Source organism: Rhinatrema bivittatum, chromosome 8, assembly GCF_901001135.1.
Source record: "Rhinatrema bivittatum chromosome 8, aRhiBiv1.1, whole genome shotgun sequence".
NCBI lineage: Eukaryota > Metazoa > Chordata > Amphibia > Gymnophiona > Rhinatrematidae > Rhinatrema > Rhinatrema bivittatum.
In genome coordinates, this window is record NC_042622.1 from 261,606,382 (window position 1) to 261,632,370 (window position 25,989).

Genomic DNA, 25,989 nt, shown 5'->3' on the forward strand with positions numbered 1-25,989 from the left:
GTCCTTCGGAATCTGTTTGAGGTGTAGAACCTAATTTTCTCCTGCCTAGGTCCCGTCGTCTGGGTTCAGGCTGTCTCCCCCTTTGTTACCAACAGCACTGTTTTTGTGCCTGTTGGAGCCTGGTTTGGGTGTCTGTTGTTCCCCTTTTATGTTTGGGAGCAGCCTGTAGCTAAGGATTCACCCATGTGTGAGGACTACCTTGCTGCTTGCCTTCGGAGAAAGCAGAGTTCCTTACCTGTAGCAGGTGTTCTCTGAGGACAGTAGGATGTTAATTCTCACGAAACCCGCCTGCTACCCCGCAGAGTTGGGTTTCTCCTTTTTTTTTTTTTTGTTATATGTCTAATTCTGTGTTGCGAGACTGAAGGACGGACCCTGCGTGGACGCATGGTATAGGACATGCTGGGCATGCTCAGTGTGCCAAGTCAAAGTTCTAGAAACTTTGACATACGTTTTCCGCATCGGGGCTCCATCTGATGATGTCACCCATTTGTGAGGACTAAGATCCTGCTGTCCTGGGAGAACACCTGTTAACAGGTAAGGAATTCTGCCTTCTCTTACTCTGGGGAGCTCTGCAGCCCTCCTGAGAGAGAACTTAAATGCCATACTGGAACAGACCAAAGGTCCATGAAGCCCAGCATCCTTGTCTCAGCAATTACTGATCCAGGTCACAAGTACCAGTAGGAATAGGTCCAGTCCTTCTTGCAGTGGCTTTCCCAAATCTCCATGGCTAATAGTGGCTTATGGACTTTTCCTTCAGGAACTTGACTCTGTCCAGCTATGCTGCTTTCACCACATGCTCTGGCAACGAAATCCACCGTTTAATTGTGCGCCGATTGAAAAAAGACTTTCTCTGATTTGTTTTAAAAGAGTGTCCCCTAGTACAACTGGAAGGGATAAATAACCGTTCCCTATTTACCTCTCTTCATATCCTGGCGGGGTACGGCCTTCACTCTCTCCTCACTCAGGGGAGCTCTCCCCTATGCTCCTCACAGGAATAGACGTGTTACTCTGTCATTATTCAAGTAAGCTTGCACCTCCCTCCTGGTCTCTCCTAAGCAAATGCTCTGGTTTGCTTTCCTCTTCCCTTCATTGCTTTGCGGTTACTGATGAAACCTCCAGGGGCACCTGAGGTTAAAGATAATTTGCAAGAGAATTGGTTTCACTTGGTTCAGGTTACAGGAACACGGCACTTGCCCATGGTCCATGTTAGCTACACTCTGCAAGCCTCAGTGGTATAAGCTCACTACAGGTTGTCCTCGTGGCTCCTGCCTCCCTTGCTGGGTGGCCTTCGGTGACACTCTGCCATTAGTTCACGTCTCTTGTATTGTTTGTTTATCTAAAAGCACTTATATGCCATCTGTACTACAACTGTCGGCTGAAGCTGCCTCATGAGGGTCTGTAATCATAGCCTCTGGCCTTCACCTCCTCCTCCATCCTGAGACCGTGCTTTGTTCCTGCCCTCATCCAGCTTTCTCTCTCTTCTCTCCCGACAGGAGGTGGACGTGGTGGATATCAGCTCCATTCGGGACACGCGGACAGGGCGCTATGCCAGGCTTCCCAAGGTAAGAGGCACAGCCAGAGGCGAGCACGGAGGCTGGGCCTGGCGAGGCACAGGCGGGAACAGTATCATCTCTGTGCTTTCCTTCTCTGATTGAGGAAAATGGGGGGGGTCAGGAGAGGGAGAGGACCTAGGAGCACTCCGATAATGGGTACTAATCCTGGCTCTACAACTCCATGTCATAAGGAACAGGCAAGTTCAATCCTGGTTTTACCCTACTGCACTTGTAGATCTAATTGGCCCATTGATTTACCTATGAAAATCAGAACTACAAGTCCCTGCATGCAATAGGGGGAAACCAGGCCTGGATTAGCCTTATGAAATGGAGCTGGGTGGCTCCTCTACCGCTGACCCTTAGATTGCATACATGCAGGACTTGCAGTGATTTTATGTTAAGTGTCTGTGAGTGTAGCCTTCATAGCTGTTGCCACAGCTAGCATTGCTCTTACTGTATTGTAGGGATCAGGCTGAGTGCACAGTCTGAGCGCTGTCAGAAGAAAAATATTTTTTTAGTGGTGGGAGTGGTGGCAGTTGTGAGGGGGGTGGGTGTTAGGAAGGGTGAGGTTTTCTAGCAGCCTGTGACTGAATGTGGCCTGCCAGTGGTTAGTGACCTGAGATTGAGGAGAGCAGGAAGGAGGGAAGTTCTGGGGAGTGAGTCTGGGAGGAAGTGAGGGTGGAGAACCAGGACTGTGGATAACACAACAGCGCCATCTGCTGACCAGTGGTGAAATGGAACCTTTCTCTGGGTTAGATCAAAGACAGGGATTTGGGTTCTTAGCATCTTTCCTGCAAATAGCATTGTGTGTTAGAAAAGAGCCTGCAGCCATCTCTAGGTGAAAGGCCAGGCTGCACATTTCTGGCTTTTTGGAATGCAGGTTTGCTGCTAGAAGAGGAAAGGCAACAGGGATAGTGTCATAATTATTACCCAGCTTATAGCAAGGCAGAGTGAGACAGTGGCCCATTCCAGATACAGTGACAGAGGTGGAGATTATGTCCACGTGCCTCCGTTTTAAAGTGACTTGTTCCAAAGTTACACAGTGCATCAGTCAGGAGGAGGGAACGTTGGAGGAACTGAGGGGGGAAGATCAGATTGCAGTACTTTGGTGTGTGAGGGGACGTATCTGCTTCAGACCCCAACCCTGAGATCTCTACCCATCTCCTTCCTACCTGCAGGACCCAAAGATCCGGGAGGTGCTGGGGTTTGGGAGCTCAGAGACCCGGCCGGAGGACAAACTTGTGACAGTTGTGTATGGGGTGGACTTGATAAACATCAGCTTCTTAAATTTCATGGCCGTACAGGAGGACACGGCCAAGGTGAGATGTGGGCTCCAGAAGCAGCATGCTTCAGCCCTTGGGATCCATTTTGTTTTGGTGTTTTTTTGTGGCATTCTGCAGAGTTACAGCCGCAAACGTCTACCAGCATACACAGTTGGATTCTTGTGGGGTGTGCAGCAGCGGGTGAGACCCCATGATGCATCCGAAGAGATGGAGATTGCATGACTGATGCTTTTGGCTGTCTTCCTGTGTGCGGGGACCCGGTTTTATTCTCCCTATGGAAAAGCTTTTGGATAGGGTGTGGTTTTCACTAAGTGGTGGTAGAATGGATGCTGCCATGGTGTGCGTATGAAATATGCACCTCGTGGCTCTCTTTTCCCCGCTTCCAGTTTCTCCTGCTCCTCCTCATTCTTCATGGCATGCTGTGTGTGTGTGTGTGTCTCTCTCTCCTCTCTCTCTCTTCTATGCTTGTGCTATCTTTCACTACCCTTCTCTTTCTCTCGTGCTGTTTTTCACGTGCACTTTATTTTACAGATCTGGACTGAAGAGCTCTTTAAACTGGCCACAAACATCCTAGCACAGAATACTTCCCGGAACTCCTTCCTGCAGAAAGTGTAAGTTGCACAGTCCCCCCCCCCCCCCCCCCCCCCACCCTCAGGCCGTCTGCTCCACTGGAATGCAGTGGCTGGGGGTGGAACTGTAGGCCTCTGCCTTTGGCTGTTTCTGTGGTCTCAAGACCACAGACCCTGAGTATGACTGCCGGAAGGGGGTGGGGGGGGGGATTCATCTCACATGTTTTCAGATTGGGAGGATGAGCCAAGAGACACTCTTATTGGCATAAAAGGTTTACTTCTACGTTCCTCTGAAGATGTGTGGGGAAAATGGTTACTACCGTGGGGGGCTGTACAGACAAGGGAGCATATAATCCATTCATGCACTTCCAGCTGAGGCTTACCTTCCCACTCTAATGTATCAGGCAACACCTTTTGCTGATTTTGTGTATCTGATTTCTTCTGTTTGAAACTCTGAGCTCTGCAAGAATAATTTAGCCTTGACAAACCAAAATGCCTTCTGTTAAGTTGCATGCAATAAGAACGTGCGTGTTTTGAACCCTCCGTGACCTTACAAGACCTTGGGTAACCATAGTGCTTTTATGCCCTTGGGTATCTGCTTCTTTTCTCCCCCTTCCCCCAACAGGTACAAAGTAGTGTTTGGCTGCAGTGTTAGTCCACTTGAATGCACAGACACGGTGGTTTTATTTGCTTAACCTTTATTCCCAATAGGCACATGAAGCTAATCCTGCAGGTAAACCAGGATGGCAGGATCCCAGTGAAAAAGTGAGTAATGCTCTCCTCCAGTGCATGCATGGGCGTGAGCAGCATTGGACCCTGGAGGAGACGGGCCTCGGTTTAAAAGGGGGAGGAAGAGGATGTGGACTGTAACGTGTGGGCAACTCCAGCCACACTTAGAGGCTGGAGTATGTGAGAGGGTCTGTAGCACCCCGGGGTGAGGATCTGAAGAATAAAGTTGGTGGCGTTTTTGTGCTATGAGCTGTGATGTGTTTTCACCCTTGTGTTGTTTCTCTGTCTGGCTCTTTCTCTCTCTCTCTCTAGTATTCTCAAGATGTTCTCAGCTGATAAGAAGAGAGTAGAGACGGCACTGGAGTCTTGTGGTCTCAACTTTAACCGGGTACACTGTCGTCTTCTCTCTCTTAGGGGAACAAGTGCCATTTGTAATATGTGTTTTGGGGAGCAGAGGGAGAGGAATATAGGATAGAGGGGTAAAACCACTCTGAAGGGGGAGGGTGTGGGCCACGGGACCCAAGCACTGCTGCCCCTTTTAATTTTTGATTAGTGGCGTTTTCTGGTAACGAAGCAGATCCACTGCCAATCCCACTTTTACCACCCGTGCTTGATGTAACCTTTAACACCCTGAGTTACTTAACTACCCTTTGCCCTTTGTGCTCAGACCTAGCTAGAAAGCCTCTTTGAAGAAAATGGGAACTAATTTGCTTCATTAGCTTAGGAGCTGGACAGAGCAAAAACTCCTTACATTGAGAGAATTCTACTCATTTTTTCAAACTTTTTTTTTTTTTAAGGGCGAAGCAATTAGGCCAGATGAGCTGACCCTGGAGATCTTTGAGCGCTTTCTGAACAAGCTCTGCCTACGACCTGACATTGATAAGATCCTGTTGGAGCTGTGAGTTTCCTCTGACTCTCTTTTTTTCGGCCCTTAGAAGTCCATATTCAGAGACAATCCGGATAGCAGAATTAGCAGGATAAACTTATCTGGCTAGCTTTAGAGGCATAATTAGGCTTAGCCGGTTACCTTATCTGGCTAACTGAATATTGGAATTAACCAGATAATTTAGCCAGCTAACTCAGCTGTTCCCGTTTATGCCCCTAACTTAGAGAAAAATTGGTTCTTACCTGCCAATTTTCGTTCCTGTAATACCACGGATCAGTCCAGACTGCTGGGTTATGCCTCCTTTCCAGCAGATGGAGACAGAGAAAAACTTGAAGGGCACCCCCTCTTAACACGGTATGCCACCTGCGTCCCTTCAGTATTATTTTTTTATTTAATAATTTTTATATACCGACTTTTCATGCAAGCATATCAAATCGGTTTACAGTAGTTAGCATTTAATCATTTACAATTATTTGCATTTCCAAAGAAGAAAGGAAGTAAATACATTCTTTCATAATATAAATAATTAACATAGTAAACTAAATAGTAGTCTAAATAATCAAAGTGTAAACACTTAGAGAGGTAGTATAGTTAGGGTAGAGATAGTATAATAAAAATATACATTACCTTGGTATAAAATCAGGAGAGTGAGATAATTATGCTAACAGCTTTTGGTAGGCTTGTTTAAAAAGACAGTATTAAGAAGACAGTATTAAGAATATCAAAGCAGAATAAAACAAGAATATACCAATGGGTAGGTCAAGCAAGCATAGAAATAATGCCAACCACAACTATATACACTAATGAAATTCTTCAGCCGCAACTTTTGGTGCCTGTAGCAGATTCTGCAAACATTCCTATGAAAAGAAAAGTAATGGCGCGGACTCTCAATAGAATAGACCCTTCTCAATGGGAGGGCGTCTGGACTGATCCGTGGTACTACAGGAATGAAAATTAGCAGGTAAGAACCAATTTTCCTTTCCCTGTACGTACCCGGATCAGTCCAGACAGTGGGATGTACCAAAGCTTCCCTAAGTAGGGTGGGACCTGGAGAGTCCCATTCGGATGACCTTACTCCCAAAAGTTCCGAAAACTGAAGCTTGAATATCCAGACGATAATGTCTTGCAAAAGTGTGAAGCGATTTCCAAGTTGCCACCCTGCAGATTTCCTGCGGCGATACGGACTGGCTCTCTACCCAGGACGCCACTTGCACTGGAGGGAATGTGCTTTGAGCTCTTTCGGAATGGGCCGCCCGCGGCAAATATAAGCGGAAGCGATCGCCTCTTTCAGCCAACGGGCAATTGTAGTCTTGGATGCTTTATGACCTTTGTTGGGGCTGTTCCACAGCACATAAAGATGATCCGACACCTGAAAATCATTAGTGGCTTCGAGGTACTGCAAGAGCACCCGCTTGATATCAGGACGTCGCAATTTTTTAGAGTGAAGATCCTCCCGATCTAAACCTGGAAAAGCCGGAAGTTCCATTGACTGGTTTAGGTGGAAGGCCAAAACGACTTTCGGAGAAAGGAAGGAATCATTCAGAGCGATACCCTGGTATCAGAAAAATGTAGGAAAGGCTCCCGACAGGACAATGCTTGACTCTCCGAGACCCTTCTTGCAGAGCAGATTGCCACCAAAAAGACAGTCTTGAAAGTTAAATCCTTTAAAGTAGACTGCTTGAGGGGCTCGAAAGGAGGCTCGCACAACACCCGTAGCACCAGATTGAGACTCCAAGAAGGACAAACGGGACAGACTGGGGAGGGTTCAGGTGTTTCGCCCCCTTCAGAAAATGGACCACATCAGGATGAGCTGCCAATACTTCCTCTCAGGCAGCCTAGGGCTGTGACCTGCACCCATAGGGAACTAAAGGATAAACCCTTACTTAATCCTTTCTACAGGAAGTCCAGAAACTGAGCTACAACATGGGGAGATCCCTCGCTCGCAACACCAGGAATCAAAAACTTTCCAGACCCTCGCGTAGGTAAAGGGAGGTAGAGGCTTTCGTGCCCACAGGAGGGTGGAGATGACCTCCTCTGGATAACCTTTCTTTCTCAATCTCCTCCTCTCAAAAGCCAGGCTGCTAAACAAAAGCTATCCGCCTGTTCGAAAAATACCAGACCCTGCCGCAGGAGGTTTGCAAGATGACCGAGGCGAAGACGACCGTCCACCGCTAGATTGACTAGATCCACAAACCATGGTCTTCGGGGCAACTAGGATAACCAGTCCCGGGTGAACTTCTATCCTTCTGAGGACCTTGCCCACAAGAGGCCAAGGGGAAAACACGTAGAGCAGTATGTCGCGGGGCCATAGGAGGACTAGGGCATCTACTCCTTCCGCCCCATGTTCTCTCCTGCGACTGAAGAAACATGGGACCTTCGCATTCTTCATGGTCGCCAACGAGTCTAGATGTGGGGCATCCCAGCAGTGAGAGAGGAGCGCTATTGCTTCTTCGGACAACTCCCACTCTCCAGGATCTAGACATTGACGACTTAGGAAGTCCGCTTGTACGTTGTCAACTCCAGCTATGTGGGAGGCTTGCAGTCGAGCCAGATGGCGCTCCATCTAGGCCATCAATTTGTCTGCCTCGGAGGCCACCTGCTGACTCTTCATTCCGCACTGACGATTGATGTAAGCCACTGTCATTACATTGTCTGACAGGACTCGCACTGCATGATGGCGGACAAGTGGGAGAAACCTCTGCAATGCCAAGCGCACCGCTCTCGTTTCCAGGTGATTGATGGACCATTTCGCTTCAATCCGCGACCAATGACCCTGAGCAGACTGAGATTGGCACACTGCCCCCCCCATCCAGAGAGACTGGTGTCCGTGGTGACGATCACCCACTGAGGAATCTCAAGATCCATTCCTTGCTGTAGGTGGTCTAGGACCAGCCACCAATGCAGGCTGGTTATGGTGAACTCTGGGAGTGGCAAAAGGATATGGAACTCCTCCGAAATCGGTTGCCAGCGGGAAAGCAAAGCTCTCTGTAATGGCCACATATGAACAAACACCCAAGGTACCAATTCCAGAGTTGACGCCATAGAACCAAGTACCTGCAGATAATCCCAGACCCTGGGAACTGCCAGAGACAATAGATGCTGAACCTGAGACCTATGCTTGACAGTGCGCTCTTCCGTGAGAAAAACCTTGCGAACCCGAGTATCTAAGCACGCTCCCAAAATTTCCAGAACCTGGGAAGGCACCAGGTTGCTCTTGGTATAGTTGACAACCCAACCAAGGGAACGGAGAAGATGCAGCACTTTTTGGACCACCAGGCAGCAGAGGTCATCCAACTTTGCCCGAATGAGCCAGTCGTCCAGATACGGGTGAACCAGAACCCCCTCCCGCCGGAGGGCAGCTGCCACCACAAATATCACCTTGATAAAGGTATGAGGAGCAGTTGCCAAACCAAATGGGAGGACTCAGAATTGGTAATGATTCCCTAGGATCATGAATCGCAGGAACCTCTGATCCCTGCGTATCGGAATATGAAGGTACGCCTCCATCAGATCCAGGGAAGCCAAAAATTCTCTGCTGCGCACCGCGGCGATGACAAAGCGCAGAGTCTCTATACGAAACTTTGAGGGCTTTGTTGACCTTCTTCAGGTCCAGAATCGGATGGAACGACCCCTCCTTCTTGGGAACCACAAAATAGATGGCATATAGGCCCGTTCCGCACTCGTCCGGAGGAACAGGCAGGATGGCTCCAAGATCTTCCAGCCTTGCAGAGGGTTTGATGTACCACTTGCCTCTTCTCTGGGGAACCACAGGGAGAAACCAAGAACCGGTCTCGAAGATGAGCAAACTCTAAAGCATAACTGTGTTCTATGATGCTTAGAACCCACTGATCCGACGTGATCTTGATCCATTCCCCTACCCTTGGAACCGAGGAGTGGGCCGGCTCTATCTCATTGTGCGGACTTGGGTCCCGAAGATCCCTGAGAAACCCCATCCTGGGAGGATCTGCAGCTGCAAAAGGAATGAGCTCAAGCTTGCAATCTTGCAGAAGGGTGTCTCTGACCTACGGGGGCAGGCCTGTCTTCTGGGAGCTTATGCAGCTTGCTTTCCCCCAAGGACTTGATCAATTGTTCCAAATCTTCCCCAAATAAGAACTTACCCTTAAAAGGGAGTGCCCCCAACTGTGACTTTGAAGAGGAGTCGGCTGACCAGTTGCGGAGCCAGAGCAGCCTCCTAGCCGAGACTGCTGATACCATAGTTCGGGAGAAGTCATATAAGGCATCAGCGCTATACGCCACCGCGGCTTCCAGCCGTTCCGCCTACTCCGCTTCCGGGGAGAAAGAACCCTGGCACTGAGGAGTTGTTGAACCCACCTCAGGCTCACTCGCTGCATGAGACTGCTACACACAGCTGGCCTGACCCCAAGGGCTGAAACCTCAAAAATCCTCTTGAGGTGGACTTCAAGCTTCTGGTCCTGCAGATCCTTAAGATCCGCCGCTCCTGCGACCGGGATAGTCGTCCTCTTGGTGACAGCCGACACTGAAGCATCCACCTTCGGAACTTTAAGTAGCTCCAAAGAATCAGGCAACGGATAAAGCTTATCCATTGCCCGCCCCACTCGTAGACTCCCTTCTGGAGAATCCCACTCCCGTAGCATGAGTTGTAGGAGCATCTGATGAAAAGGAAAAGTCTGAGCCGGAGCAAGCAAACCTGCTAAAACTGGGTCTATCGTGAATTCACTTGGGATCTCCTGAGAGCGCTATTCCCAGCTCTACTAGGACGTATGGAATGAGCGGTTCCAGCTTGTCCCTCAGGAACAGGCAGAGTACTCACAGGTCGTCCCCTTTTACCGGTGTGTATGCAGTAGGACCGTCCTTCTGGCCCAAGAGCAGGGCATCCAGCGGTCCGAAACAACAATATCTGGCGGGTCTGGGTCTCTCAGGTCCCCCTGATCTCGGAGAGTGTGAATTCTTATTGCCTCCTGTGGCTCCACAAGCCTGGGGACCTTAAGAGGAGGAATCCTTGAGCCCTGAGAACCTGGCCCCGGCATAACTGGCTTTCCCTGCTGGGACAGGCTGGCCAAATACGCTTTGTGCATCATTAGCACAAAGTCGGTTGTAAAAGGGGCCTGGGTCCTGGAAACCTCCCCAGTGGCTGTTGTGGTTGCAAGAATGAGTCCTGAGGAGCCTCAGGACTCAAGTCGGGAGGGGAGAACAGAGGCAGCACATTCCTTCCTGCATTCCTGTGGTAGACAAAGTATCCAAGATGGCCGCCGTTTCCGCAATCAGCGGGAACAGGGCCGGCCGACACAGGCGAGAAACTGGCTAATGACCCGTACTGCGGGATCCAGCCACTGTCCTCCCTAAAACCGCCAAAGGACCCTTCCCCCCCCCCCCCCCCCCCACCCCCTTGGGGAGGCAGCTTGAAAAGAGGCTATCTCGGGAGATCCGGGATGCCGGCTCTCCGCATGCCCAACATCGCGTTGCACGCGGCATGGCGGGAATCAGAAGAAAATCGCTGCACAGACTAGATATTTCAAAAAACTTGCTTGATCTAGCATAGGACAAAGGGAAAAAATCCCCTCTCTTTTTTTTTTTTTTTTTTAAAGTAAAGGACTGCAGGTTCTGCCACCTTCATCTGCTGGAGACAAAGAAATACTGAAGGGACGCAGGTGGCACACCGTGTTAAGAGGGGGGTGCCCTTCAAGTTTTTCTCTGGCTCCATCTGCTGGAAAGGAGGCATAACCCAGCAATCTGGACTGATCCGGGTACGTACAGGGAATTAGAATTTAGCCGGCTAACTTATTATCCACCTAGAATTTAACCGGTAAGTGCCCAAATATTTATTTAGCCGGCTAACTTTTGAGTTAGCCAGCTAAATGCTTTGAATATGGACCTCTTCATATTGTACAGTGAAAATGGAATGGGTAATTTAAAGATGGTTTCATCCTAAGGAGATGTTGGACTTTAGAATTTTCTTTTGTCTAATGATGTTGCTATCTAATGGATGACGCACACTTAAGAGAGAACTGCTACCTTTTTTTTTACGGAAGCTACTGAGAGTGGTACGTTAGCTGCTAGAAAGTGGCCGAGGCACAGCAAAAAAACAAAAGGCTGCTTCTGTCTCTCTGCAGGGGAGCCAAAGGAAAGCCCTACCTTACGCTAGAGCAGCTAATGGACTTCCTAAACCAAAAGCAGCGTGACCCCCGGCTCAACGAGATCCTGTACCCTCCACTGAAGAAGGACCAGGTGCGACAGCTGATTGAAAAGTATGAGCCCAACCGGCAGTTTGTGGAGCGAGGTGAGTGGAGGCAGCATAACTCTCACAGGACAGGGAATAGTGAAGGAGAGAGAGAGAGAGAGAGAGAATTAGGGGGTTGTAGTGGAAGAAGAGAATGCTTAAAAGGGCTACTGTTTCTTTCTAGATCAAATGTCGATGGAGGGTTTTAGCCGGTTTCTCGGGGGAGAGGAGAACAGCATTGTGCCACTGGAGAAACTGGACCTCTGCAATGACATGACCCAACCCCTGAGCAGCTACTTTATCAATTCCTCCCACAACACCTACCTCACAGGTATGCAAACCATCACTACCACCTCTCCAGTACATCTCCAGTCATTCCTGCCTCACAGGCATGCAACGCATCTGATACACAATTATTCCGTTGTATCCATATTGCAAGAATGGCTCTGGCAATAATTAATCTTTGTTCTGGCCTTCATCTCTTGCTCCTCTTATGTTTCTTATTTTCTATTTGCTTCCCCTCTCTCCTGCTGGCTTACAGCCGGCCAGTTGACTGGGAATTCCTCGGTGGAGATGTATCGACAGGTGCTGCTCACAGGATGCCGCTGCATCGAGTTGGACTGCTGGAAGGGGCGTCCACAGGATGAAGAACCCTTCATCACACACGGATTCACCATGACGACTGAAATCCCATTCAAGGTTACAGCTATTCTCTCTCTTGTATTTAATCCTTGTGTGTTCCTCATCCGTGTTTAGTGCTTCATGTTTTCTACATGTTTCTTCATCTGTTCTCCCTGTATTCTCTGTGACACTATCCTATGCTTTGTATGTTCCATTTTCTTCTCGTTCTTACTTTATGGTTTGGTGTTGTTCTCCAGGAAGTGATTGAAGCTATCGCTGAAAGTGCTTTCAAGACCTCGCCCTATCCGGTCATCCTATCCTTTGAGAATCACGTGGACTCGTGAGTTATAACCTCTTGTTCCTCCTCTCACACCCCCCCCCCCTAGAGAGCCCCCTGCTGAGGGAGACCAGAACTGCAGAAAGCCTAAGCTCTTGCCATGTGTTGTGCAGGTGGATAATCCGGCAGATAAAATGTTCAGTCTTGCTCATGTTGTGCTTTTCAGTGCTAAACAACAGGCCAAGATGGCAGAGTACTGTCGTACCATCTTTGGGGATGCGCTACTGATCGAACCTCTGGATAAATATCCGGTAAGGTGGGAGGGAGTGGTGGGAGGAAACAGTCTTATCTTAGTTTAAGATGCCTTTCCATGGGTCTGTGTGGGTGCATGGACTGCCAGATTCTACCCTGATCCCCATCCTCATTGTAATTCCCTCTTCTCAAAATAGACACCCACCCCCTCCTCAGCCTTTTCTTTCCCAGGCTAAATAAACCCAACTTCTTTAGTGTAACCTCTTAGGTGACATTATCCACGCCTCTTATAGTGTTTGTCTTCTGGATTTTCCTCGGTCTCTCTGGGTTCTTTATGAAGCTTGGGACGCAAATCAGGGCCCAGCACTGCAGCCATGGCCTTACCGGTGTTTGGGCGGTGTGGGGGGGGGGACAATTGCGCTTCATGCGATTCTTCTGACACGGTGCTAACTTCCTCCTTTTTTTTTTTTTTCTTTCTTTCTTTCCGCATTTAGCTGCAGCCAGGTACGATATTACCAAGCCCCCAGGAGCTTCTAGGGAAGATCCTGGTGAAGAACAAAAAGAAGCGACATCATAAGTTGCACGAGGGAAGCATGAAGAAACGCCTGGTGGAGCAGACGTCCAGCACCTACAGTGACTCCAGCGCCTGTGAACCGTCCTCTCCCAGCCTCAGTACGTCCTGCCTTTCCTCTGCTCCACCCTCATCGTATCTTGGCATGATCGGTCCCCCTCTTCCCTCCCCATGGTGCTTTCTTCTTTGTTCTCCTAAGCTTGCCGAGCTGATGTTCCCTCCCTTTTCTAGGCTCGTCTTTCATTGACCACGCTGATGGTGGACACGCACTTTCCAACGGCGAGGAGAAGATGGTGGATAAAATAGCCAAGTACAGTGAGCCCCGTAAATCCATTGGTGAGTTCCAGAGGGCAGACCCAGCAAAGTGTCCTTCCCCTGCTATCCCAGCAATAGTCCTGTGTTGTACTGTGATGTCTGCTTCCCCCCACTCCATGTATATACACCAAGCACTTGCTTTTGGAGACGTCAGTGCCGAGCAGAGAAGGGGGAGCATCGTGGTTAGTGGAAAGGGGCACTGCTGTTAACCTTGGCCTCCTGCACTTGCACCACAGATCGGGAGGCAGATAGTGAGGAAGAAGAGGAAGAGGAGCAGTCGGACCCCAAAAAACCCACTACAGATGAGGTAGACTCCTTTAAAGTTCATGGCATGATTCCATTTGTCTTCAGAGCTCTGATTGTCTCTTGTTAAAGATTCATAGTTTGTGTGTGGTTCCTAGGACACTCTCTCGATCCAGGAACAGTAGTTGGGGTGTGCTCCTTGGGCTTTCTCTTGCTCTCAGTTTCAGTGGCTGATGTGTGCTCTTTGGGAGGAGTGGCTGATGTGAGGTCCTTGGGATCAGTGGCTGCTGTGTGCTCTTTGGGAGGAGTGGCTGATGTGTGGTCCTTGGGATGAGTGGCTGCTGTGTGCTCTTTGGGAGGAGTGGCTGCTGTGTGCTCTTTGGGAGGAGTGGCTGCTGTGTGGTCCTTGGGATCAGTGGCTGCTGTGTGGTCCTTGGGATCAGTGGCTGCTGTGTGCTCTTTGGGAGGAGTGGCTGCTGTGTGGTCCTTGGGAGGAGTGGCTGCTGTGTGGTCCTTGGGAGGAGTGGCTGCTGTGTGCTCTTTGGGAGGAGTGGCTGATGTGTGGTCCTTGGGATCAGTGGCTGCTGTGTGCTCTTTGGGATGAGTGGCTGATGTGTGGTCCTTGGGATCAGTGGCTGCTGTGTGCTCTTTGGGAGGAGTGGCTGCTGTGTGGTCCTTGGGATGAGTGGCTGCTGTGTGGTCCTTGGGATGAGTGGCTGATGTGTGGTCCTTGGGATCAGTGGCTGCTGTGTGCTCTTTGGGAAGAGTGGCTGCTGTGTGGTCCTTGAGATCAGTGGCTGCTGTGTGCTCTTTGGGAGGAGTGGCTGCTGTGTGGTCCTTGGGATGAGTGGCTGATGTGTGGTCCTTGGGATCAGTGGCTGCTGTGTGCTCTTTGGGAGGAGTGGCTGATGTGTGGTCCTTGGGATCAGTGGCTGCTGTGTGCTCTTTGGGAGGAGTGGCTGATGTGTGGTCCTTGGGATCAGTGGCTGATGTGTGGTCCTTGGGATCAGTGGCTGCTGTGTGCTCTTTGGGAGGAGTGGCTGCTGTGTGGTCCTTGGGATGAGTGGCTGCTGTGTGGTGTTTGGGAGGAGTGGCTGATGTGAGGTCCTTGGGATCAGTGGCTGCTGTGTGCTCTTTGGGAGGAGTGGCTGCTGTGTGGTCCTTGGGATGAGTGGCTGCTGTGTGGTGTTTGGGAGGAGTGGCTGCTGTGTGGTCCTTGGGATGAGTGGCTGCTGTGTGGTCTTTGGGAGGAGTGGCTGCTGTGTGGTCCTTGGGATCAGTGGTTGCTGTGTGGTCCTTGGGATCAGTGGTTGCTGTGTGCTGCTTGGGATCAGAGGCTGGTGTGTGTTCTTTGAGAATCTCTCTCTCGCCCCCAGGATCAGTCACTCGTGTGTGTTCTTTGGGAATTTCTCTCTCTCTCTCTCTTGCCCCCAGGATCAGTCACTGGTGTGTGTTCTTTGAGAATCTCTCTCTCTCTCTCTTGCCCCCAGGATCAGTCACTGGTGTGTGTTCTTTGAGAATCTCTCTCTCACTCTTGCCCCCAGGATCAGACACTGGTGTGTGTTCTTTGGGACTCTCTCTCTCACTCTTGCCCCCAGGATCAGACACTGGTGTGTGTTCTTTGGGACTCTCTCTTTCTCTCTTGCCCCCAGGATCAGTCACTTGTGTGTGTTCTTTGGGAATTTCTCTCTCTCTCTCTCTTGCCCCCAGGATCAGTCACTGGTGTGTGTTCTTTGAGAATCTCTCTCTCTCTTTCTTGCCCCCAGGATCAGTCACTGGTGTGTGTTCTTTGGGACTCTCTCTTTCTCTCTTGCCCCCAGGATCAGTCACTTGTGTGTGTTCTTTGGGACTCTCTCTCTTGCCCCCAGGATCAGTCATGTTCTTTGGGATTCTCTCTCTCTCTCTCTTGCCCCCAGGATCAGTCACTGATGTGTGTCCTTGGCATCGCTACCATGGCTGGTCATGTAGAGTTCATGCTTACCATTTCTGTTTCTGGCATTAGGGCACAGCGAGCAGTGAGGTGAATGCTACGGAGGAGATGTCCAATCTTGTAAATTACGTGGAACCCGTGAAGTTCAAGTGCTTTGATGTGGCCAGCAGTGAGTATCCTAAAGCACGGAGCGTCATGGGGGGAATAGGAGCTGTGATTGATGTGGAGGACATGGACCTCACGTTGCATGGTGTGACTGAGGGTGGGCATGAGAGCCTAGAATGAGTGACTTTACTTATTGTAGATTTCCCATCTCTCCATCTTTCTTTCTTTCATTGCAGAGCGGAACAAATACTATGAGATGTCATCTTTTGTGGAGACAAAGGGACTGGAGCAGCTCACCAAGTGTCCCATGGAGTTTGTGGAGTATCCTTCTCAAACTTATCTCCCTGGTGGGGAGGGGAGAGGCTTGGATTGCGCCTGTGCTATAAAATTCTGTTTCTTTCATGTTAGCGCCTTTCGTGTTTCCTCTCTCTCTGTGCCATGTTATTTGAGTTTCTTTCCTTACCCATGCTCCCACTCTTAAGGTATAATAAGAAGCAGCTGAGTCGCATCTATCCCAAGGGGACCCGCGTGGACTCGTCTAACTACATGCCTCAGGTCTTCTGGAATGCCGGCTGCCAAATGGTGGCCCTCAACTTCCAGACCCTCGGTAAGGGGGCGTGAGCCGCCCACCCTCCCTCCCTCCCCCACCCGCAGAAAGACCGCTAGCAGCTGGGGGTGTGGCAGGGAGCTCGGACACAAGTCTCGGGGGAGAGGTTTGCTGGGTACATTTCTGCAGGGGATGTCTGAGGCTGTTTTAACTTGTTGAGGTGCAAGGGGAGTACTGGTTGATCATTGTCCTCTTCCGGGGCCCTGCGCCTTTCTTCTCTTCCCTCTCCCCCAGCCCCTGTGCCCCACTCTTCTTGCGCTTCACCTGGTTGATATGTGGTCCTGTTTCTACTTCATTCCCCCCCCCCCCTCCAATTCCTATATACCCCCAGCGTTGGGGCAGTATCTGACTAACTTGCACTGGTGCCTGTGCCGCAGATCTCCCCATGCAGCTGAATATGGGCATCTTTGAGTACAACCACCGAAGCGGCTACCTGCTGAAACCAGAGTTCATGCGACGCACCGACAAGCCCTTCGACCTTTTCACGGAGAACATCGTGGACGGTATCGTGGCCAATACGGTTAAAATCAAGGTGAGGGGACTTGGTGGAGAGGGGGAATGCAAGAAGCCCATGGACTGCTCATGTGGGCAGGGTCTGAGGAGTGACCATGGGGGCAGGGAGTGAGGGGTGACCATGGGGGCAGGGAGTGAGGGGTGACCATAGGGGCAGTGACTGAGGGGTGACCATGGGGGCAGGGACTGAGGGGTCATGGGGGCAGGGACTGAGGGGGGGTGACCATGGGGTTGTCAGGCTCTCTAGACAGAGCAGAGACCGTCAGAGCCTGGGACTCTTGTGAGCTAAAGAAGAAGATCTGTGTTGGTGGGCTCCAGTCTCTGCTGACTTCTTTTTCTCCTGTTCTAGATCATCTCAGGTCAGTTCCTCTCGGACAAGAAGGTGGGAATATTTGTGGAGGTGGACATGTTTGGCCTGCCTGTTGACACTAAGCGCAAGTTTCGCACCAAGACCTCACAGGGCAATTCCTTCAACCCTGTCTGGGACGAGGAGCCCTTTGTGTTTCAGAAGGTAATGGCTTCCGGCCTCTTCCTCCTCTCTTCTTCTTCCTCTTTACCTCCCTTTCTCTCCTCCTAGCTCGCCTCTTATCCCCGCTTCCACCTCCCTTTCCAGCCCTCCCCTCTTCTTCCACCAGTCCCCTTTACGCCTTCCTTTTCTCTCCCCCCTCCCCTTCTACCTTCTTTCCCCCAGGCCTCTCCTTCTCATTCTCTCCTCCCCGTGCACAGGTGGTGCTTCCTACGCTGGCCTCTCTGAGGATCGCTGTCTTTGAGGAAGGAGGAAAGTTTATTGGCCATCGTATCCTGCCTGTGAGCGCCATCAGACCAGGTGACTGGAGTGGGAAACAGGGGGTGGAATCTGTGGCTTCCTAGTGCATCCAATCCTGGTCCCTTGCTTGTTATGTGTTGTGCATACTGAGAAGGATTCTCTACAGCAGTTGTTTCCTCTAATTTTGCATTGGTTTTCTATTATGGAACCTTAAATATCGTCTCTCTTTCTCCCCTCTTTTCCCTCCTCTCATGTCTGTACGTGTCTCTCTCACATTCTGTCTCTGCTTTTGTCTCTCTTTTTTACTCCTTGTCTCTCTCTCTCTCTCACAACCTGTCTCTGCTTTTGTCTCCCCTTTTCTCCTTGTCTCTCTCTCTCTCTCTCTGTCTCTGCTTTTGTCTCCCTTTTTCTCCTTGTCTCTTTCTCTCTCTCTCTCACATTCTGTCTCTGCTTTTGTCTCCCTTTTTCTCCTTGTCTCTTTCTCTCTCTCTCTCTCTCTCTCTCACATTCTGTCTCTGCTTTTGTCTCCCTTTTTCTCCTTGTCGCTCTCTCTCTCTCCATTCTGTCTCTGCTTTTGTCTCCCTTTTTCTCCTTCTCTCTCTCTCTCTCTCATTCTGCCTCCCTTTTTCTCTTTTGTCTGTCTCATGCCTCTGGCCTTGGCTGCCTGCAGGGTATCACTACATTTCCCTGCGGAACGAGAGTAACCAGCCCCTCTGTCTCCCTGCGCTGCTTGTCTACACCGAAGCCAGTGACTACATCCCGGACGATCACCAGGGTAAGGAGGCGCGCGGCCTGGCTGGGTGGTGACGTGGATTGCAGCTTCTGGCTCCGTAACCTTCCCATTGACAGCGTTACGGTTTGTTCTCCTAGATTACGCTGAGGCTCTCTCCAACCCCATCAAGCATGTCAACATGGAGCAGCGTACAAAACAACTGGTGGCACTGATCGGAGAGAGCGAGGTAAGGGCCATGACCTATGACTCTAGCCCCGTATCCCAAACATCTATTAGCAACTGATTGGAGAGAGCGAGGTAAGGCACCTGGCGTTCATTCCCAGCTTTAGTTCCTTGAGCAGGCCGTGCCGGATCCCGGCCGTATCCCAGGCCGTGCCGGATCCCTTGAGCAGGCCGTGCCGGATCCCGTGCGCGCTGGAGACCTGTGCAGGGAGTGCTACCAGTGCTGGGTGCTGCGTATCCCAATACCGGGGCAGTAAGGCAGCACAAAGGCTTGGGGGGAGGAGAGGCGGGGGGAGGGCCTGTTCTCCTGGGGAGCGTTTTGTACATTTTTCTTTTTATCGTAATCAGGGCACCAACATGGAGAAGCCAAAGGAGCTGCCGAAATCAGACACTAAATCCCCACCCGTGCAGAAAACAGCTCCAAAGACCGACGTCCCCGTCACTGTCACCCCGGGCCTGACCGGGCTTAGGAACATAGGTAAGCGTGCGGTTTGTATGCTGCTGCGATCCTCTCTCTCTCTGCACTGCAGCTCGGCGGGAAGGGAGGGGATTTGGTTTCAGGTCTGGAGAGGATGATGTGGGAGTGCAGTTCCCTCTCAGGGCTGCAGGATGGACCCAGAGCAGATGGAACTGTGCTTGGAGGAGAGGGCCTGGGTGATGGATTTGCCGACGGCTCTGTGTTTTCAAAATAGCAGATTAAATTTTCAAATATTTAGGAACGAATAGTATCCGACATCAAGAGTTTACCCAGGAGGACTCGGGGGTGGAAAATGTTCCCAAGAAAATTGAAAGAAGCCCGTTTACAATTACCAAGAGGAAAGGGTGAGCCAGGCCGGCCTCGTGAATGGCCGTGTAAGCCGCTCGATTTCCTGTGTGAAATCCCCCTCCATCATCCTCTCGTTCCTGAGTTTATGGGCAGTCATGTGCTTCAGTGTCATGGAGCAGGGGTTCTGACACGAGCCATCCAGAGCTTTCAGCAACTTCAGCTCAAAAACTTCCCAAGAAGATTTCTGTAAGTAGTATGTGGAACTACGAAGGGTTGGTTTTTTTTTTTTGTTTGTTTGTAAGATCAGAATGGGAACTTTTTTTTTCCTGACAGCCTTTGCTAAGCTTGTATGGGTTACACCGACAGCGCGGACTCGAGGGCTGGATCTCACAGTTTTATAGAGGCCTGTCCTTCGGTGTGTAACCAGGCTTCAAACCCAACCTGCTTCTGTTTGTATTTGGCATACTAATGGACGAATCTTAGTGGAGTTGTTGTTTTTTTTTTTCAATTAATGATTTTTATTGAGTATCCAACACCTCACGTCCAATGTTCCTTAAACATACACAAATACAAACAAACGAGTATTTAAGCATTTACAGCAGATATCAATTACTGCACAGACAGTAAGGGTAACATGCATGGCGTGTAGTGTGTGTCTGTATATATATATATATATATATCTCTCTGACAGTGATTCCACGTCTCGTAAATTATAGCCACTGCATTGTTTAAAATAGTTAAACTCCTATCTTTTAACCAATAGTTGGATAATTTTCTTCCCCACTCCTTGATACCTTCTCTTTGCACAGATTGAAAAGAGCAGTAAATATTACCACTACTAATACAAATGCAAGCTACTACATAATGCTAATCTCTGGAAGTCCAAGTCACATTTTACATCGCAATTTTGTAGTGCGATCCTGTCACCAATATATATATATAGAAAATTATCCAACTATTGGTTAAAAGATAGGAGTTTAACTATTTTAAACAATGCAGTGGCTATAATTTATGAGACGTGGAATCACTGTCAGAGATATATATATATATACTACACGCCATGCATGTTACCCTTACTGTCTGTCCAGTAATTGATATCTGCTGTAAATGCTTAAATACTCGTTTTATGCAGTGGCTATAATTTATTTATATATGGGCCCTAAATATCTTTCAACATTGCTAACTTATTACTTTTATATGCTGTAAGTTTACTCATATAATAAACTTTCTCCAGGTGAATGCATACCTTCTCTTCTGATGAACGATTTTCTTTCTCCAGTGGCTCGCCAGCTCACATCGTGCTGTAGTTGCCCTCATATCCCAAAAGAGACATTAGAACATCGCAATCTGATGTAGGAATATTCCACCCTAAGAATTCAGGATCTTTCGGAACCAGTATCCCCATCATACTACGCTTCATTTTCAATGCAGTATTCCATTATTCTCCCACCATATATGAAAGCGAGTTCCCTTCCTCCCCCACCCTCCCTCCAGCAAACATCTTCTACCAAGGGGTAATCCTTCAGTAAAACACCAGCGGAACAGCAATGTATATCCATTTTCTACAATATTAGCAACTTTATTTGGTATATAGAAAGCAAATGTCCCAAGCAGACTCCTCAAATAATTGACCCAGGTCCTTTTCCCCAAGAAATTTAATGATTGGGTTTATCCTTCAATTCAACGTTTAACAAGAATTCTCTGTACGTACCCAGATCAGTCCAGACTCCTGGGTTTTGCTTCCCGGCCAGTAGATGGAGACAGAGAAAGTTTGTGACACTGTACATAACCCAGTGTGCCGCCTGCAGTCCCTCAGTATTTCTCTGTCTCCAGCAGATGGTGTAAAACCTGCAGTCTGGAGAGAGAGAGAGAGAAAAAAAAAGATTAAAAGACAAAATTTCTGGATCCTCCCAGGGAGTTGTGAGGTCCTGGTGGGTCCATCCCCCTGGTTTGAGGTGGTGACCCTTCTAATAGCTTGGTCCGGAGGTCTGTGGGGTGATCATCTGGTGGTCCAGATTCCTCATCCCCCATGAGACAGTGATGGAATCTTCTGGCAGTTCTGCACTGCAAGCCCAGTGGAGCAGGGAAGTATCCCTTTTATACAGTTTGTCCTGGGCTGGGTCGCTAAAGTTTGACAAAAGGAGACTGATATAGCCAGTGTTCCCTGTACGTACCCGGATCAGTCCAGACTCCTGGGTTTATTCATCCCTGCCAGCAGATGGAGACAGAGAAAAACCTCGCTGACACTGCTTGATAAGTCCTGGTGCCACCTGCAGTAGATCAGTATTTCTCTGTCTCCAGCAGATGGTGCTGGTGCATAAACCTGCAGTCTTTTTTGCCTTTTTAGCCTTTTTTTGTATTGTTCGGGTGAGCCTTCCTCCCAGGGGTTTGGTTGCCCTAGGGAACCATTCCCTGTTCGGTTGAGGTGGATCAGCTGAGGTCCAAATTGTTCCGTGGGGTGTAAATCTGGTGATCCAGATCCCTCCCCTCATGAGGCCGGTCTAGCGGCTTTCAGCTCCCTTTTTTCTTCAGGGGTTTCTCTCCTTGTTTGGCTTGTGGCTGAACTGAGCTGGACAGCTCCTTTCAGCTTTAGGAGAGGATCTTCCCTGCTATTTTTTTTAGTAAAGTTTAAAAAAGAAAAAGGGACGACAGCTGAGTGGTAAGGCTCTGGGGGCAACCCCCCGGTCGTGCCTGTTTTGTTTTTTTGTTTAGTTTCCTTCTCTTTTGTCTCGGGGAGAGAATGGTTCACGAGACTTGGGGGTCCCGCGTTTGCCCAGCCCGGGCGGGACGGCGGAGGACTTGGGGGTCCCGGTCCCTCTGGGGGGGGGGGGGGGGCAGCGGCAGTGTCGGCAGCACATGATCAGAGGTCCCCAGACTTGAATCAGGGAGATAACATGAGGGCCCCTTCAGTTTTGGAGGGTGATGACCCCAAAATTCTCCACTTTTTCCGGAGGGAGGAGTTGGAGCCTCTGCTCCTTCAAGTTCTCAAGGAGCTGGGATTGAAAGCTCCTCAGGAAGTTCCGGAGATGGATGGGGCGGATCCTGTCCTAGATAGCCTTAGGGCTCCTCCTTCCGCTTTTTCTTATCATAAGTCTGTACGGCAATTGGTAGAGCATGAGTGGGATTCCCCAGACTCAAGGTTAAGGATGGGTAGAGCGATGTCTAAACTCTATCCCTTGCCGGAGCAAACCTTGGCGCTTTTTGCGCTTCCGCAGGTTGATGCGGCAGTTTCCGCAGTCACTAAGAAGACCACTATTATGGTTGCGGGAGCCACAGCCCTTAAGGATGTTCAGGATCGGAAGTTGGAGCTTCATCTCAAAAGGAGTTTTGAGGGGGCTGCCATTTACTCCAGCTTTATGCAAAGGGCATGTCTGTGCTGGGTTCAGAGTTTTCAGGACGGGCAAACGCAACCAGGGGCTGACGCGTCTAACGCAGATCTTGTGGAGGCATTGGTCGCATACGTAGCTGATGCTCTCTGTGGTTTGGTGCATTCGCTATCTCTGATTATGAGTTCCGCTGTGGCGGCCAGACATTTGCTGTGGCTCCGTCATTGGTCTGCGGATGTCTCTTCTAAGGCCCATTTAGGTTCTTGCCATTCAAGGGTCATCTGTTGTTTGGTGAGCAGTTGGAACAGCTGATAAAGCAGTTGAGTGAGACGAAGGTACACAAGTTGCCGGAGGACAAGCCTCGGAATCGTCAGGCTTTTCAGTCCAGGTCGCGTTTTAGGGATGGCAGATGATCTCATTCTTCTAGGGGTCCCGTGGTGTTGCAGTCGCAGAAACCCTTTCAACCTCGAGGCTCAAATTAGGGTCAGTCCTTTTGGGGTGGCCGGAGACCTGTCAGGGCTCCCATGGGTGGTGGGGGAGCTACTGGGTTCTAATCCTCCCAAATAAGCAAGGCCGGTTCACTCTGCCGTTTCCTATATAGGGGGCCATCTAGCAGGGTTTTATGGGGAGTGGACCAAGATTACGCAGGATCAGTGGGTCCTCACTGTGATAAGAGATAATTACGCATTAGAGTTTGCATGTCCCGTTCGCGACCTGTTCTTAGTCTCCCCCTGCGGGTTTTCGGCAAAGAGTCGCGCAGTTCGGGAGACTTTGCGCAAGTTGGGGGCGGTAATCCCAGTTCCTCCGCATGAATGGGGCAGGGGTCGATACTCCATCTTTGTGGTGCTGAAGAAAGAGGGCTCATTTCGCCCCATACTGGACCTCAAGTCAGACAATGCATCTTTAAAATACGCGGTTTACGATCAGTGATTGCGGTGGTTCGCACTCGGGAATTTCTGGCTTCCCTGGATCTAATGAAGGCATATCTACATATCCTCGTTTGTCCGGATCATCAGCGCTTCCTGAGGTTCGCAGTGCTGGGTCAGCATTTCCAGTTCCAGGCTCTCCCTTTTGAGCTGGCCATGGCTCCTTGCACGTTCACCAAGGTAATGGCGGCGGTGGCGGCAGCTCTTCGGCGTGAGGGAGTGCTGGTGCACCCTTATCTCGATGATTGGCTGATTCTGGAGAAATCATTAGACTGCTGCCATTCTTCAGTAAAGAAAGTTATTCGTCTGCTAGAGTCTCTCGGCTGGGTGGTCAATCGGGCGAAGAATCACTTGGAGCCGTCTCAGAAACTCGACTATCTAGGGGCTCGTTTTGAAATGAGGCAAGGCAAAGTGTTTCTCATGGAGGAGAGGATGATCAAGTTACAAGTTCGCCGCTTATTGGCGTTGAGGGTGCCCCGAGCCTGGGATTTTTTTGCAGGTTCTGGGGTCGATGGCCTCAACAGTGGAATTGGTGCCGTGGGCCTTCGTGCATATGCATCTGCTTCAGAGGGCTCTGTTGGAGAGGTGGAATCCTCTGACGCAGGCTTTTCTTGCTGGATGCGTCAGCACGGAGCAGCCTCTTGTGGTGGCTACAGTCATCCAATCTGCAGCGTGGTGTCAGTCTCGAAGTTCCAGATTGGGTGATTCTCACTACCGATGCCAGTCTCTCTGGTTGGGGGCGGTCTGCGAGGGGCAGTCAGCCCAGGGCACTTGGTCGGTGGTAGACGCCTCGTGGCCTATCGATCAGTTGGAGACCAGGGCTGTGCGGCTGGCACTTCGGGCTTCCTCCCTCTCGTTCAGGTTTGATCGGTCAGGGTTCTGTCGGACAATGCAACGATGGTAGCTTACATCAATCGTCAGGACAGCACCAAGAGCCAGGGGGTGGCCCTGGAAGCTCAGGAGCTGTTTCTCTGGGCGGAACTGTACTTGGTTCAGTTAGCTGCGTCTCATATCGCAGGCATCGACAACATCTAGGCCGATTTTCTCAGTCGCAAGAGCTTAGATTCAGCCAAGTGGGAATTGGCGGAGTTGGCAATGCAGCTCATCCGAAAGAGGTGGGGTTGTTCTCACGTCAATTTGATGGCGACTTGGCTCAATGCGAAAGCTCCTCGGTTTTTCAGCCGCAGGAGGAAGTACGGGGCCGAGGAGGCGACGCTCTGGTGGTGCCCTGGCCTTGGGGGATACTGCTCTGTTTTCCCTCCGTGGCCTCTAGTGGGTAAGGTGTTGCGCCGCATAGAGAAGCATTTGGGGAATGTGTTGTTGGTAGCCCCAGAGTGGCCGCGTTGACCGTGATTCACAGATCTCATCAATCTAGCGGTGGATGGTCCACTGCGCCTCAGTCATCTTCCGGGTCTTCTCCAACAGGGACCCATATTTTCCGACCAGGCAGATCGCTTTGTCTAGCGGCATGGCTTTTGAGAGGCGTTGCTTGAGGTGGAGAGGATACCCAGAGCCAGTGATCGTTACGCTTTTGCAGGCTAGGCGGAAGTCTACCTCCCTCTCATATGATCAGGTTTGGAAAGTGTTTGAGGCTTGCTGTACCTACTGAGGGATACAGGCGGTTTGGGCCCCAATATCTCACGTATTGCCTTTTCTACAAAAGGGTTTAGCTAAATGCCTTGCTTTTAATTCTCTTAGGGTACAGGTAGTAGCTCTAGCCTGCTTGCAAGGGAAGGTTGAGGGATACATCTTATCTTCCCATCCAGATGTACAGAGATTCCTTTGGGGAGTTAAGAATTTGCGTCGTCCTAGTTTTGCGAGTATTGTGTGATGCTCCATTTGAGCCAATTCGGAGAGCGACCCTTAAGGACTTGACTGTCAAGGTCGTTTTCTTAGTGGCCATCTGTTCCGCCAGGAGGATTTCTGAATTGCATGCTTTGTCGTGCAGGGACCTTTTTCTTCAAATATCTGATTCTGGAGTCACATTGCGTACGGTTCTTTCCTTTGTCCTGAAGGTGGTCTCTGCCTTTCATGTTAATCAGACTATCGAGCTCCCAGCTTTTCCAGAATTGGATGCTTCTGTGCAGTATGCTCGAGAGCTTAAGCTTTTGGATGGCCACAGGGCCTTGCTTCGATATCTCAAGGTTACTAATGGTTTCAGGAGGTCGGATCATCTATCCACAATGAGCACGCATGAGAAAGATTTGCATCCAGTGGAGGCAGGGCATGCAGCTCTTTCTCATGCTTATTCATTGTGGATATCCTGAAAACCTAGCCTGTTTGCAGCCCTCGAGGACTGGAGTTCACCATCCCTGCTCTACACCAACGGAAAGTATTGGTTTCTATGTTTGTTGTCAGAGAGTAAAAAAAAAAGAACTAGATAAAGGAATCTGTGCAGCAGCGGGGTTCCAGGGAGAAAGCAACCTTAGCAGCTCAGGGAGCTCAGCAGTGGGGTGTTTCAGCAGCTTCTCTGCCTTCAGCGGAGACCAAGTGTTGGCTCCATGGTGCTGAGGGACTGTTTCCCTGCTTGGCATTGAGGAGCTAGTGCTGCTGAGGGTGCTGGGAGGAACAGTGTGTGCATGCAGCAAACCATTCAG

At 50.1% G+C, this 25,989-nt stretch overlaps 1 protein-coding gene across 1 annotated transcript in view; it reads left to right on the plus strand.

Moving 5' to 3' along the window:
* The window catches only part of PLCB3 (phospholipase C beta 3), a 114,994-nt gene that overhangs the window by 49,326 nt on the left and 39,679 nt on the right, over positions 1–25,989 (plus strand). Inside the window, exons 3-25 of the mRNA XM_029614783.1 lie at positions 1,494–1,562; positions 2,732–2,872; positions 3,368–3,447; positions 4,117–4,170; positions 4,447–4,522; positions 4,932–5,032; positions 11,113–11,279; positions 11,404–11,550; positions 11,761–11,918; positions 12,098–12,180; positions 12,344–12,428; positions 12,864–13,041; positions 13,172–13,276; positions 13,492–13,562; positions 15,501–15,597; positions 15,770–15,854; positions 16,016–16,140; positions 16,518–16,672; positions 17,003–17,164; positions 17,380–17,479; positions 18,090–18,194; positions 18,290–18,378; positions 18,723–18,852. Of these exons, the coding sequence (XP_029470643.1) occupies positions 1,494–1,562; positions 2,732–2,872; positions 3,368–3,447; positions 4,117–4,170; positions 4,447–4,522; positions 4,932–5,032; positions 11,113–11,279; positions 11,404–11,550; positions 11,761–11,918; positions 12,098–12,180; positions 12,344–12,428; positions 12,864–13,041; positions 13,172–13,276; positions 13,492–13,562; positions 15,501–15,597; positions 15,770–15,854; positions 16,016–16,140; positions 16,518–16,672; positions 17,003–17,164; positions 17,380–17,479; positions 18,090–18,194; positions 18,290–18,378; positions 18,723–18,852 (2,563 nt within the window). The remainder of the gene's footprint in view (positions 1–1,493; positions 1,563–2,731; positions 2,873–3,367; positions 3,448–4,116; positions 4,171–4,446; positions 4,523–4,931; positions 5,033–11,112; positions 11,280–11,403; positions 11,551–11,760; positions 11,919–12,097; positions 12,181–12,343; positions 12,429–12,863; positions 13,042–13,171; positions 13,277–13,491; positions 13,563–15,500; positions 15,598–15,769; positions 15,855–16,015; positions 16,141–16,517; positions 16,673–17,002; positions 17,165–17,379; positions 17,480–18,089; positions 18,195–18,289; positions 18,379–18,722; positions 18,853–25,989) is intronic.